We start from the raw sequence: 14002 nt of genomic DNA on the forward strand, positions 1-14002 counted from the left end.
CCAGCGGTTTTCCAGAGCTCTCCCAAATCTTTTCAGCTTGTGAAAGTAATCCACTTCTAAAATCTTTCCTCCATAAATAAATTTGATGAACAGCAAGCTGTCATTGTGTGTGAAAACAGGAAGCAAGCACAAGACCTTCTCCTTTAGGGAGATAAAGTCCTTCCTGCCTCTCTGCTTGCCCCAGCTGCTCTTCTATTTCTGAAAATGAAACAGCCTTTCTGCTTGGAGTGGAGCGCTCTCTTAAACAGGACTAGGTACACATACACACACACACATTGTCTGTAAAAGTCAGAACTTTTCAATAATTTCCAATTTTGACAGAAGTTGAGAAAAAATAGAAAGGAAGCTGTCTGATAATGTAATAAACATCCTGGTTTAGCAATTTCAGATTCTTTTATTCCCAAATTACTTTTTGAAAACTTTACATTAGAAGGCTAAAGGCTAAAGCAAACATCTTATTTTTTCTTAAAATCAAAAGTTTGAATTGATCTAAAATCTTACTTTTATAAAAAATGTCGGAGTCAAACTCAACATGCATTTTGAAGTTACAGAATTCCCTTTGGAAAATAAATGTCATAGCTCTGAATGATATTTAAATCCCTATCTGACACTTTTTGATCCAACGTTCATGGTGGAATCTTGAAACATACTACGTTAACAAAATAATCTGCTCATTTTTTTCACTCAAGCTGGAGATTACTGTTCAAAATGAAGGTTACAGAAAAAGTTATCAGTAAAAATAGCATTTTCAAATAGATGCAGATATATTCTTCTGACTGGCAGCTGTTTTAACTCATGTCAACCAAAGAAGCCAAGTAGGAATAAGAGTTACATGCTGAAGAGTATGACTTTACATGAAAAGATAGCAAAATATGTGCCTATATCATCAGTGGAAGACCTTTTTTGCACTATAGCAGTCTTCTGCAGGTTATTTATTGCAGTTTTGCAATGCACTCTGGTATGGTGTTAGAAGACTTAATTATACCAGAAAGACTCTTTCAAAGACTGAAAAGCACAAAAAATTTGAAAATACTTTAAACATAATTCAGAAAAACATTCTCATTTCAAATGTTTTTTTCAATTTTGTCTTAAACCTCCTGAGTTCTGGATATCTGTGTTAGTGGCACTTAGTCCTAACACTGAGTTATACTGTCCTAGATGTGGAGTGATGCTCTCCCTAATTCAGTTTTCCTTTTGTGGACTGTACATTCTTACATGCATATACCTGCATACATACACACACACAAACACATGCACACAAAGACACTACTTAAACAAATTTAATCTAAATTTATTTTCTCTCAGGTTATCTTCACAATTATCCTTCATTTTTCTACCCTTAAATTAGTACCCCATCCATCACAGCTGTGTTTTCAAAGTGCCTTAGCTTCCAGACTCAAATGTACGTCTAAGCAGAGAAAAAAATGAAGAAAAAAAACCCCAAAACACGCTGATGCTTGGCAAATTCAACACATTCAGCAAACTGCTATTCCTTACTCATTGTATGAAGACATAGAGAGAATCTTTGAGAGTTAAACGCAACAAAACAATCTGCAAGTTGCATGAAGGAAAAGAAAAAGAAAAAAAGAGAGGAAAAGAAAATAAGACATTCCTCTTAACTCCGAGATTTAGTTCCCATCCTGAAATGGGATAGGCTTGCTGGGTAGGTTTGGGTTCACTTTGTTTTGCAGAAAAGTGATATTATCACTCAGACTGCTATTGTAGTTATTCTCACATTTTTTCTGTCAGCTTTCACACCAGTTTGATCTTGGTTGGCTGCAAGAGGGCCATCTAGTTGCTCTCTCACTCCTTCTCAACAGAACAGGGTAAGAAAATTATATGGAAAAGCTCATGGGTTGCAATAAAGACAGGTAGATCACTTCCCATTACCATCAGGGGCAAAACTGACTCGACTTGGGAAAATCAATTTGATTTATTGCCCATTAAAAATAGAGCCGGATGGTGAGAAACAAACAAAAAACCTAAAATACCCCCAGTTCTTCCCAGGCTCTACTTCACTTCTTCATTACTGCTCTTGTTGGCAGCTGTGTAAGTATCTCAGAAAACTTCTAATTTCTAATCTAGCAGCCTGATTCGTATTTTAAATAATGCAGATTTCACTGACAAATGTGGGGGAAAGGCTGCTTGTGAGTTAATCGAGAATATAAATAAACAAATTAATAAATACATTCACATTCTGTGGGTACCATTCAGCTGGAGGTGAGGACAGGGCATAATTATCTTTAATTAGAAAGATCCAGACTGGTTTAATTTTGGATCCCAAAACCTGAGAAGTTTCTTTCCTCATAAAAAAAGCTGCACAAGCATTTCCTTTTGTCTGTGAGGATTCTCCTTTATGACACAGCAGACTGTTGGCAGAGAAAAGTGTGAACTGCATGCCGACAACAAATTTTCTGAGGACATACTTTTCTTAATCATTTCTCACAATTGTATTATTAGTTTACTAGGAAGAAACAGCTGTTATAACCCTATTTTTTCACCACTTTACAAAAATTAAAAAATAAAAAAACCCTGATATTTTGCAAACTATAGTGAAATCTAATTCTATCTAAGATCCAGTTGAATATCTGGTGATGACCCACAAAGTTTCTGTAGGGTTACAGCTTCTGTGCTGTCCTCAGCAACCATAATTATACGGCACTTGAGCCTCAGGAAACAAAGATATACATTCCAATGAGACAAAGATAGAAATTTCCCCAAAGACTGCCCTGAGCTCTGTAATGACTTTTAAAAAAAAAACAAAACCACAAATATATATACAAAAAGTCATTCTCAAAACAGGCATCAGCATTCTTTTTTTCACCATAACAGTACAATAGGAAAAGAAAGTTAATGTGCATTCAGTTGTTACAACCAACATCTGTGTCTGTACCAAAAGAGTGCCTAGGTCAGGAGGGCACAGCAAAAGTTTCCCTGATGAAGATATTTTGGGGTTTTTTTGGGAAAGTGTGGGATGGACACACACCTCTCCCTTGAGCATTAACTTCGAGATGTCACAGTGGCACACAGTATTAAGCATATGATTCTACTGACAAATTTTACTTTTTTTTTTTTTTTAAATAGGCTGGGAAGTGATATTAAGTCTCTTTTCCTTGTTAGTCTTGAGGAGGCATGGGATTTAACTTACTTGCTTTTTTGAAAGCAGATAAGAGTCATAGAACTTTACATTTCTCAAAAATCTATTTTTTGTCCAGACGAGCAGTTCTGCTGGACGCTGTTAGTGATAAAATTGTCCTTAAATATTCACCTCTTCAGGATTACCTTTACAGCTCATCTTGGCACTGTTTAACCAAGCAAAAGTAATCTAGTTTGCAGATGGTAAAAATCCTCTTCAGAGTTCGATGAATTGTGATAAAACATTTTTACAACTTCATTCTGCTGGTTTGTTGCACAGAAGGAAGTATTCCTCCCCTCTTGTCATGCTGTTCAGATAACCTGAAATAGTTGGAATTGTTACTATTATGTAGGAAAAACTATTATGTGTAAAGAAGTATTACATACTATAAGAAAACAGATCCAGCTAACAGGATCAAACAATATGTGCCTTCATAAATCTGTTTTGATTAGTCTGGATTTCTACTTTCCCCGATCCCTCATATACAGTGAAGAGCGACAGTAGAGATGATTCATTTCAATTGCATTAGTCACAGGTAAATAAGCATCTTCTAAATTTATAGTCAAGACAGATACTTCAAGTTATCTGGGTGAACTTCAATCTAGAGAGGGTGCAGGTGAAGAAAAAAAGGAAACACTTCAGTGGACAGTGTTCACTAGACTTTTTTTCTTATAAGGAACGTGAGATACTTAAAAAATACCCAGCCACAAACAGGGTGAAGAGCTACTTCTCAGTCACCCTTCTGCCCTTGGCAAGGATTTAATGGCCTTTACACTTCTAGCTATTGGACTGCCTGCATTTATCCAGACATCTGTCATATCTAGATCATGTTAGCAAAATGTATCCTGACATCTTGAAAACTGCTTAGACACAAAAACTTCTGAATAACTGTTTTTTCCATTTATATATCTTATAAGAAAGGCTTTATGGAAGCTTTCACTTGCTTCTAATCCATAAACTACACCAAATTTAAAGGTTCACAGTGCTCTTAATCCCATATAACCTATATTCTCCTCATTGTGATTACAGGACACGGGTAAGCCAGTTCCATGCAAAACAAGTGAATGCTGAAAAAATGTAGTTGTTGTTTAATGGCAATTATTTGCCAAACAGGTGGATAACTTTGATCCAGGGAGAAAAAAAACCCAGAATTTCTTATTGCAAAACCAAGCTAATATTTTTAAAAGCATCTTAAAAATTAGGTAGGATGAGTGTCATGGTTTGATCCCAGCTGATAACTAATTACCACACAGCAGCTCACTCACTCTGCCCCTCCCCCCAGTGGGATGGGGAGGAGAATCAGAAAAAATTAAAACCTGTGGGTTGAGATAAGAACAGTTTAATAATTAAAATAAAGTAAATATAATACTGCTACTAATACAAGTAATAATAATTGTAATGAAAATGGAGACCACAAAGAGAAAGAGAGGGGAATAGAACTGAAGAAAAGCAAGTCATGCACAATGCAATTGCTCACCACCCACAGACTGATGCCCAGCCAGTCCCTGAGCAGCAATTGGCTCCTCCTAGCCAACTCCCACCTGTTTATATACTGAGCATGACATTCTATGGTATGGAATGTTCCCTTGGCTTGTTCAGGTTGGCTGTGCTTCCTTCCAGCTTCTTGTGAACCTCTTCACTGGTAGAGCATGAGAAACTGAATAGTCCTTGAATTAGGGTAAGCTCTACTTATCGACAACTAAAACATCAGTAAATTAACATTATTCTCATATTATATCTAAGACACAGCACCGTACCAGCTACTAGGAAGAACATTAATTCAATCCATTTGAAATCAGGACAATGAGACAAATTTTTTTATTCTTTCTGACTTCAGATATTTGGAGGTTGTCATGTAAGCAGAAAATTAATATGGGGAAATTTGTTTTAGGTTAATTTACTGAGTAATCCAATCTTAAGAATCATAAAGGTACTTTCACACTTTTTACCTACCTTTCAAGTGAACAGTTTCAACTGAGGTCATGTTATAAGAAAATAAAAATCTTCAAGTCTGATCACCCAAAACCTAATGTTGCGTTGGGCTTCAAAGACGCATCAATCCCTATGCATTTACTCATGTTTAACTGAAGCGTGAATCTTAAGTAATAAAAATTTTAGTTTTAGTCATGAGGAAGATGAGACTTTATTTTACTGTTTGCTTGGGTAGGGTAACATTGGGTTTGTTCACTGGGTGCTGTTTGATGTTTTGCTGAATTTAATACTGAAACAACTCTATGTGGTTTACAAGAAGTAGATGTCTTAAAATCTGCTGATTCCTTGCTTGGTACCCATTTAGGTACATCTGTTATTCAAGTGACAGCCACAGACGCTGATGATGCCAACTATGGAAACAGTGCCAAAGTGGTGTACAGCATCCTCCAGGGACAGCCATATTTCTCAGTGGATCCAGAAACAGGTTAGTAATTCATTTAGTCTTACTTTTTGCAAATACAGAGACAGGATGCAGGGATCAAGAGGTTTTTCACTTGCATTTAAATATTGGAACAAGCTTATGGTATCATATGACTTGTCATGAAGCTGATACACTTTTTCTAAATGGCAACTGGAATCACAGTGAAAGTATGCCTTTTTCTGTTAAAATAAAATTATTTCAGAAGAACTTCTTTACTTGGTACCAGAAGATGAGTGTTAACTGTAAAGGTCAACAGTCCAGCAAGGATGTAGCTTACTGTAAAGGGTCCAAAGAATCATGAAAATATTAAAATTTATTTTACACCAGTTTCTGGGAATTTCATCTGTTTGTCTTTAAGAAAAGAAAAAAGGAGCTGGAAAGTGTCAGAATATAAGGTTTAAAAAAAAAAAATATATCCCCAAAGGTAAATTAAATATTTCTAAAAGTTTGTGATTGATTCTTGATTTTTGACAATTTTTAACTCTTTAAGTTGAAGTTTTTAACAACTGTACTCTGATTCCAACAGCTATTAGAATTGAAGCAAGAAGCATTAATGATTCTAAGTTGTAAAGTATGAATGGACACCCTTTTCACTGTTACACCAGAAATTACATAAGAGACAGACACAAAGAAGAAAAACTTGTTTGAACTTTGGATATCTATAATCCAAAATCAGGATTCACAAAAGAAACAAAGAACACCACTCTCCTCTCCTCCAGATATTTAATCCTAATGCACATAAGATTTAGCAGGAATTGCATTATCTTGTTCCTGCACATTATCTACATTTTTCTAGTTTGAGAATCCAGAGTTTAAGTGCAATTGTGCCCAGAATCCCTGAAGTTAATAATCCATTAAGCACAATCAGATGATGCCTAATTTCCTTTTGAAACAAATTCTTTTTTAAATACAGCAAGGGCATTGTATAAAAAAGATTGTATGTCACATGGCTATAGTTTTAAAGGGAAGCATAATAATTTTGCCTAGGATTAAAGTGTTTGGGTTTTTTCCACCTTTTCCCTGTCTCTCTTCTTTTTCTCTTTTCTCCAGTCTCCTACTCAAAACATATGTACTAGGCATAAGCAGGGAAACAGGCTCAGTACCACATGGTCATTAACTGATAGCAGCAGGAGATCAGGCAGGCAAACGGTTTTGGGGAGACCTGGGTTCTCATCTTTGTTTCTAGGATTATCTTTCATTTTTATCCAATTTGCTTTTTAATGTTACATATATTAACAAGTAAAGTAATCAGAACCTGGTAATCCTGGATCAGACATAAATGCCATAACCACTAGACTACAAAGGTGTTTCTTTTTTTCCTTTGTTTCACTCTCTTTCTATGAATAGGAGTCTTCCAATGTAGCTGCTTTTTGCAGAATAAACCAGTTTCCATATCAAGATAAGCTTGTAATGAGAGCCACCTTCTGAGAAAGGAAAGGCAAAGGTGTAAATAACCCGGGCAAGAAGGATGCTGTGTTTAAATTCTCCCACTTCACAAGAGAAAACCCTCATCACTTCAGCCTTGCAAAGCCACCACCTTCAAAATACAAAAAAAAAAAAATAAAAAAATAAAAAAATAAAAAAAGTTCTGCTTGATTTTCTGAAAGAAAACTTGTGTGTGTCCACTTCAATGAAATGGTCTTTTGGGCTCTGGACCCCAAGAGAATTGAGGTGACTTCTGTGTTCAGGCTATGGGATTTTTGGTTTTGTCTCCTGAGCTCCCTACTTTTGTGTCTTCAGAACACTCTGAGACATTTAAATTACATTTATGAAATTAGTGAGACTGGACACCCAGAAAAGATTTTATAGTCTTGTCTAATTTTTTTTTTATTACTTATAACCCTAGCTATCTTACAGCGGCCATCACTGGACATTAAAATCTATGCTCTATTACAGTCCAAAGAATGAATCCAAGGCATGTTAGAGTTCAGTCTTGCGCTATAACATCAAAACCTCACCAGGTTTGGAGGTTAAAAATTCATTAAAATAATAGCTGGGGACAGTAGCTGAAAAGTATCATTAATTCAACAAATTTATATTTTTGTCATTGAAAGAATGATTAGATTCATTTAGCACATCACAAACAATGAATAATATCCCTGTTACATTTATTTCTCCTTTATTTTTCTTAAAATCACATTAAATCAGCCTTAGATTGAAAGGCTTATTGCCGTATTTCTTGTTTTGATTACTATGGATTAACATCTGCACAGTTACCTTATGTGAATCCATGTAAAAACTCTGAGATTAAAGTGGGTGGTACTTCACTTCTCTGTTTCTTCTTTTCCTCTCTTTTCCAAGGCATAATCAAGACTGCTTTACCGGACATGAGCAGAGAAAACAGGGAACAGTACCAAGTGGTCATCCAGGCAAAGGACATGGGAGGCCAGATGGGAGGACTATCAGGGACCACCACTGTGAACATCACTCTGACGGATGTCAACGACAATCCACCTCGCTTCCCCCAGAGTATGGAGCATCTCATAGTTCTGTTGTTTTCCAAAAAAACTCTCTAAAATCAGCTGTTATACTGTCACAGTCTGGGATTTTTTTTCTCCCTTTTTATTTAGTATAAATACTAGCCCACTGCTGCGTCTATGTTGCAGCATTATTAAGACAAATGGGAATCACTGCTTCCATTTCTTTAAGAGCAAAATACTTCTTGGAATGATAAACTTACTTCCCATTCTTAGTGTGCTTACAGGAATGCGAGCTGTAACAATAACCTAGGCTAACTGCAGTGACTTGAAAGCCTTTAGAGGAATTCAATTACAAAATCTAGAAGTTTTTGGAGGCACTTATAGTTCCACATGTTTAGCTTCCTTTTTGTTATAAATTTATATAAATATAAGGTATTTGCAGTGACACTTTTGTAGTTTGTACAATTGGGGTTGAAAACCCATTCAGCACTCGGATGTTTGGTATATTAGTTGTATTTAAAAGGAACATTCAGGACCCCTTAAGTGTCTTAGAAGAAAGCAAAGGGCTTGTAAATACGGGAAAAGAGGGTAGTTGTAAGAAAGATACTCGACTGTACTTTGTTACAAGTCAATATTTAACATACAGGTCCTTATTGGACCCTTCAAATAAGGATTGTGCATTTTATCAGGTGCAGGTGTGCATTCTGTCAGATATTTAAGGTATTTTTCCAGTGCTACAACTTCACTCAGTAAATTAATATTAATTTACATAAGAAAACAGATAAAAAAATAACATCAGATTCGGGAATGTCACATGCAAATGCTGACTATATCAGATTATTTTTTTTTCATATTATTGGTAATAAATAACTGAAAACATTGATTTAGAAACATTTGTGTATTGCCTAGTGATGAGAGATCTTCATTGTCTAGTTCTGACTGGACAGAATAACCAGAAGAAAAACACTGGATTTATACTTTTTCTGCAACAGCTTATCTTTATAGTTAGACTTTTATGGCAAATGTTGTCAGAAAATATATATACATTCACTTTTCAAACACATGGGCAAGAATAAAATGTATAATCAGATTTCTTTCTAGCAAACCTTGATTATAAAAACATTAAATGAAACCAACCATTGAAAGAGCACAAGTATATGCACAGTAAATTAAAGAAAATCTGAATGTATCTGCATTTAAATTAACTATAGCAATTAACATGAACATGTATCAAATGTTCTTTACCATGACACTTTAGTATGTATTACCAATAACAGATGAATGAATGACTTTCACACAGAACACCTACAAATCCTGAGTGTATTTTTCAAAAGAATTTTTTAAAAGTGCCTATTTTGTTTTAAACTCTTTTCAAAATCCACACTGATTTCTAAAACTCTTGTGCCTTGAGAAAACAAAACAAAGTCCCCTACTACTTCTAAATATATCTGGGAATATTTCTAGAAAACTGAGAAAATAGATCTATATCTACTGTTAAATAATCAAGGTTAGAACTGTTTCTTATTGTTGAGGCTCTCTGTTCCTTAAAGCTGAAGAAAAAAAAAAAAAAAACACCACACATTAAAAGCACAGCACTAAATGGCTTTGAAGAATCATTTGGAATTTTTGTGACAGTTTGTCAATCAACTCCAAATCTTGTTTTAAAGTTTAGTATGATGACTAACTGCATTTTTCTTACAGTGTTTCAAACTTCAGGTTACTTAAAAAATCCAGGTGAAATTGAAGATGTTTATTATTCAGAAGAACAAAGCTTCTCAAAACAAAAAATGCTTGATTTTGCTGTTCCAGGCACCTACCAGTTCAGCTCTCCTGAGTCTGCGCCACCTGGGACTCCTCTTGGCAGAATTAAAGCCAATGACCCTGATGTGGGTGAAAATGCAGAGATTGAGTATAACATCTCCAATGGGGATGGATCAGACATGTTTGATATCATCACTGACAAGGACACACAGGAAGGGATTATAACTGTCAAAAAGGTTTATTTTTTCTCCCTCTTTTATATGTACTTAGCTCTCCAGGTGTTATCGTTATTTTTCTTTTTTCAGGGAAAGGGAGGCTAGATCTCATGAGGGGTCAGGCTGCCAAGGAGTTGTTGTATTAGTTTTGTTCTTCTCTTTCTTCAGCAGGTATCTGTTATTTTCAAGTCTCAAGGGAAATTTACTGGCATGTCACTTCACATAAAGCAATATTTCAGTGGCTGCTGTCTGTTCAATATATACGTACTATCACACACAGTACTTTCAGATTAGGGCTGTGAAAACCTGGATGGGTTCAGTTCACAGGGGGATTTGTCAGCTGAATACTGCAGTAAGGCTCACAAGGGTTGGAGGCTCACCTGAAGTCTGATGAACTTACACCTCCCAGGCTAAATTGTCCCTCTCTAATCTGTCCAACAGTCAGGTATTCCCAGTACCTAAAATCTGTTTTGGTTTAAGTCCAACCTTAGTGAAACTCAAGTTGTTATATATTATGTCAATGGAAGTCCAAAGAGCAAAGACATGGGCAGAAATTTAATTCAAATTACTATATCTCTGACAGATTTGTTTGCAGCTTTTTAGTGTTCAGACTGTTGCACTCTGAATGCTCCTTTCAGTTCTATTGTTACTGAACACATCAGTAACAATTAATTGAGATATACATATATATAAAATATAGATCTATACACATATATTTGGAAACAGGCAGGTTTATGTATGTGCATGCATGTATATGTTTGCACATATAAATGTATGTATACATGTGTGTGTATGGATATATGTAATACAGATGTCATGTACATTGGAAATCAGACTCCATAGTTTTTCTTTTCACTTTGGAACATGGAGGCCAGAGACAGGCCTGGGTTGCTCCTAATGCAGAAATTGAAAGGGTAGATGGTATTGGGGGAGGAGTAAGGAAAAAGGAAATAGGACAGAGAGCATTTAGGAGCTGGGATAGTTGTTCTTGTTCCTACCAATGAGATGAGACAAATAAGACCTTTAGCAACTCCTAGTGATGGATTGAGTCCAATTTCCCTGTTTCTTTCTTCTATAGATTGAAACCTCCTGGTTTTCCAGCAATCTGAACGAGTAGTAGGCAAAGGGATTATAATTGCCTTGCTGGACTATAATATTCACTATTTTGCTTATACTTAGAACAAGCCCTAATATATTCCATCTTCTTCAAGAGGCATTAAATATTAAAGTTTTTGCTGTAAAAGTGCCTGTATTTCTAATTCAGCATTAAAAAACTGACTCACTTTTCTTGTAAAGTGACACAATTTTCTCTATTATTATTGTTATTTGCTCCCCAGCATCTGGATTTTGAAAACAAGAAGTTATATAACTTAAGAGTGGAAGCAACCAACACTCATCCTGATCCTCGTTTTCTCCAACTGGGGCCATTCAAAGACACAGCTATGGTCAAAATTTCTGTGGAAGACATAGATGAACCTCCAGTGTTCAGCAGACCCTGGTATTTAATAGAAGTAGATGAAGATGCCAAGGAAGGAAACATTATTGGGCAGGTTGTAGCCCAAGACCCAGATATAACAAAGAATGCAATAAAGTAAGCCATTACACAATATAAAATGTTTTAGATGTGGGTTGAGTCTTATGCAAAAGAGTGGTGAGAGTGCAATGTAATAGGGGGCCACCTGCATAATTAAGCACATAGGGGCTACTGAAAAGTGTCAAGCAGATAAATATCAGTGGGAGCTTGTGAAGGCAAATACAGTTAACAGAGCAGACTATGCTCCTGAAGGACAGCTAATAGGATCCAGGTAAAAGGAAATGAGAGGTCAGCATTTAATGACATCTTGTTCTAGTACTTTCACCAAACTGTTCATAAGATTATCCTTTTGAAACATGTTTTCAGCAGCAAATTTATGTAAAATACTCAAAATGGTGTATTTCTACACTCATCGCTGGTTGATAGCTGTTGGCCTTCTGTACCTTCATAATCCCTTAGATATAACATCGTCCACCATGTTCTATAGCTTAACTGTTTAATGATCACGTTATAATAAAAAAAATAAATTATTGTGATAAAGTCATAACTATTAGAGGTAAGAGTTCAGTGCTGTGAAATTGCTGTAATTGTCAGCCATCTGCTACTATTATCTGCAGTGACAAACACAGCACTGACATTTGTGTATTTACCATGCAACTGATTATGAAACTTGATTTCTGCATTTCTGAACAAGCCTGTTATGTTCTGCATCAGTACAGTTTGAGGTAGGAGATATGAGGGAATGAAGAAAATAAAATATTTTAAAGTAATCTATGTATAAAATCTTGACTCAACCTGCTATAACTGGTAACTACTAGACTAACTTAAAAAAAATTCCCAACAACTGTAAGATGATTTTTTCCTTGCTGAGAAATAACGAAGCAAAAAAAAAAAAACTGTCATAAAACGTGATTTTAGGAATTTTCATCTTAAACAACAACAAATGCAAAGATTTTTATGGTGATTTTGATGGTCCTTCTAACATCTCAAAAATATCTTGCTATAAATTGATAGTTAATTATATTTGAAATGCATGTCCTTTAATAACTGAGTTCTTCAAGAAACAATTAATTGGCAAAAACATTATCTAGAGAATGTTCATTTTTTAGTTGTTATCCCAGCATTCACTTTATAAGCTAAAATGTAATTTCAAATGTCAGTCTAACAAACTGCCCACATAAATAGTTTGCTTTTCATCCCACCCACTGGTCTTAAAAATCTGTTCAGTATTTGTAACATGTTGCACTTCTCAGGTAGCTACAGGAAAGCTTAAGCTAATTGTAAAGAAAATGTTCTTGATTAACCACAGTAAAAATTAGAAATGTTTTAGAGGTGGCTGTAGACACTGTCACAGGAGATAGTGATGCTCAGTTGTACTGTATCTTGACAGATATTCTGTGGATCGACACACTGACCTTGACAGAATATTTAACATCTATTCAGGAAATGGATCCTTATTCATCTCAAAGGCACTTGACCGGGAAGAAACTCCCTGGCACAACATCACTGTCATAGCAACTGAAATCAGTAAGCTGGAAATCATCTACCTCGGAACATTAGAACCAAGAAAAGATTGAAATTCTATGATTTATCTTGTTTCATTAGTTTTGCCCTTATTCAGTTATTAACAAGATGCAGAGTGTCTTTAAATGCACATCTCAAAGTTCAGTTTGGTACTTTAGGATTGTCTTTGCCCATTTATGAAAAGATAATTTTGAAATCTCAACAAAACTATATACAGTATATCTTATACAAGTTAACTGGTTCTCTGAGAATTCCCAGCAAATAATCTGGTGCAGGTGTGATGTACTGGCTTTATCCTAAGCTAAGTCTTTGGGAAAATCCTTGGAAAATAAAGATATCTATGACAAATAATACACTGTCAGAATGACCATTGTAAACAGGGGAAGTATATATGATTTACTTCAACCGTTTTAACTTAGATCAGGAAATAGCTTCATTTGAAGCCAAAACTAGAGGAAATTCTTTGCCTTCCATGTCTGAAGCAAAGCCTGGCCCTAAGTCTTTCACCTGGATTCTTTACTATTCTGTTGGATCCTTTTAGATCTGGATGTCTTTTGCCTGTCTTTTTTTCCAGCAAACTGCTAATAGAAGGGAAAGAGAGATACTGATTTTAAGGAACAACTTTTATCCCGTCCTTCATTCTCCCTATAAATTCCCCAGGAGTCTATGTGCTTAACAGTCTGGGAGTCGGGTAATATGGAGAGATTAATTATATCCCCATTTTCAGAAAGATTTTCCTCATAGATGCTTTTTCATTGTTTGGTCAAATATGGCCTTGACCTTGAGTTGTGTTTGGTCTATTTTTTTTTTTTTTTTTTTTTTGTGGTGGTTGTGTTGACTGACACTGTTTAACTGCTTTACCAATGTTCTTGACAGCTCAACCTCAGGAAGCAGCTTCTTCAATGAATCATTTACTGCACTGATGTATGGAATACAAGTCCATAATAACTCAGTGACCTCTTTTAATGCAAATCAATTTAAGATTACTTTATATTATTT

At 35.4% G+C, this 14002-nt stretch overlaps 1 protein-coding gene across 1 annotated transcript in view; it reads left to right on the forward strand.

Moving 5' to 3' along the window:
- Positions 1–14002, forward strand: part of CDH9 (cadherin 9) — a 66876-nt gene that overhangs the window by 39957 nt on the left and 12917 nt on the right. The window contains exons 3-7 of the mRNA XM_005432793.4: positions 5433–5552; positions 7851–8018; positions 9779–9966; positions 11283–11536; positions 12870–13006. Coding sequence (XP_005432850.3) covers positions 5433–5552; positions 7851–8018; positions 9779–9966; positions 11283–11536; positions 12870–13006 — 867 coding nt within the window. The remainder of the gene's footprint in view (positions 1–5432; positions 5553–7850; positions 8019–9778; positions 9967–11282; positions 11537–12869; positions 13007–14002) is intronic.

The sequence above is a fragment of the Falco cherrug genome, chromosome 3 (genome assembly GCF_023634085.1).
Source record: "Falco cherrug isolate bFalChe1 chromosome 3, bFalChe1.pri, whole genome shotgun sequence".
Lineage (NCBI taxonomy): Eukaryota > Metazoa > Chordata > Aves > Falconiformes > Falconidae > Falco > Falco cherrug.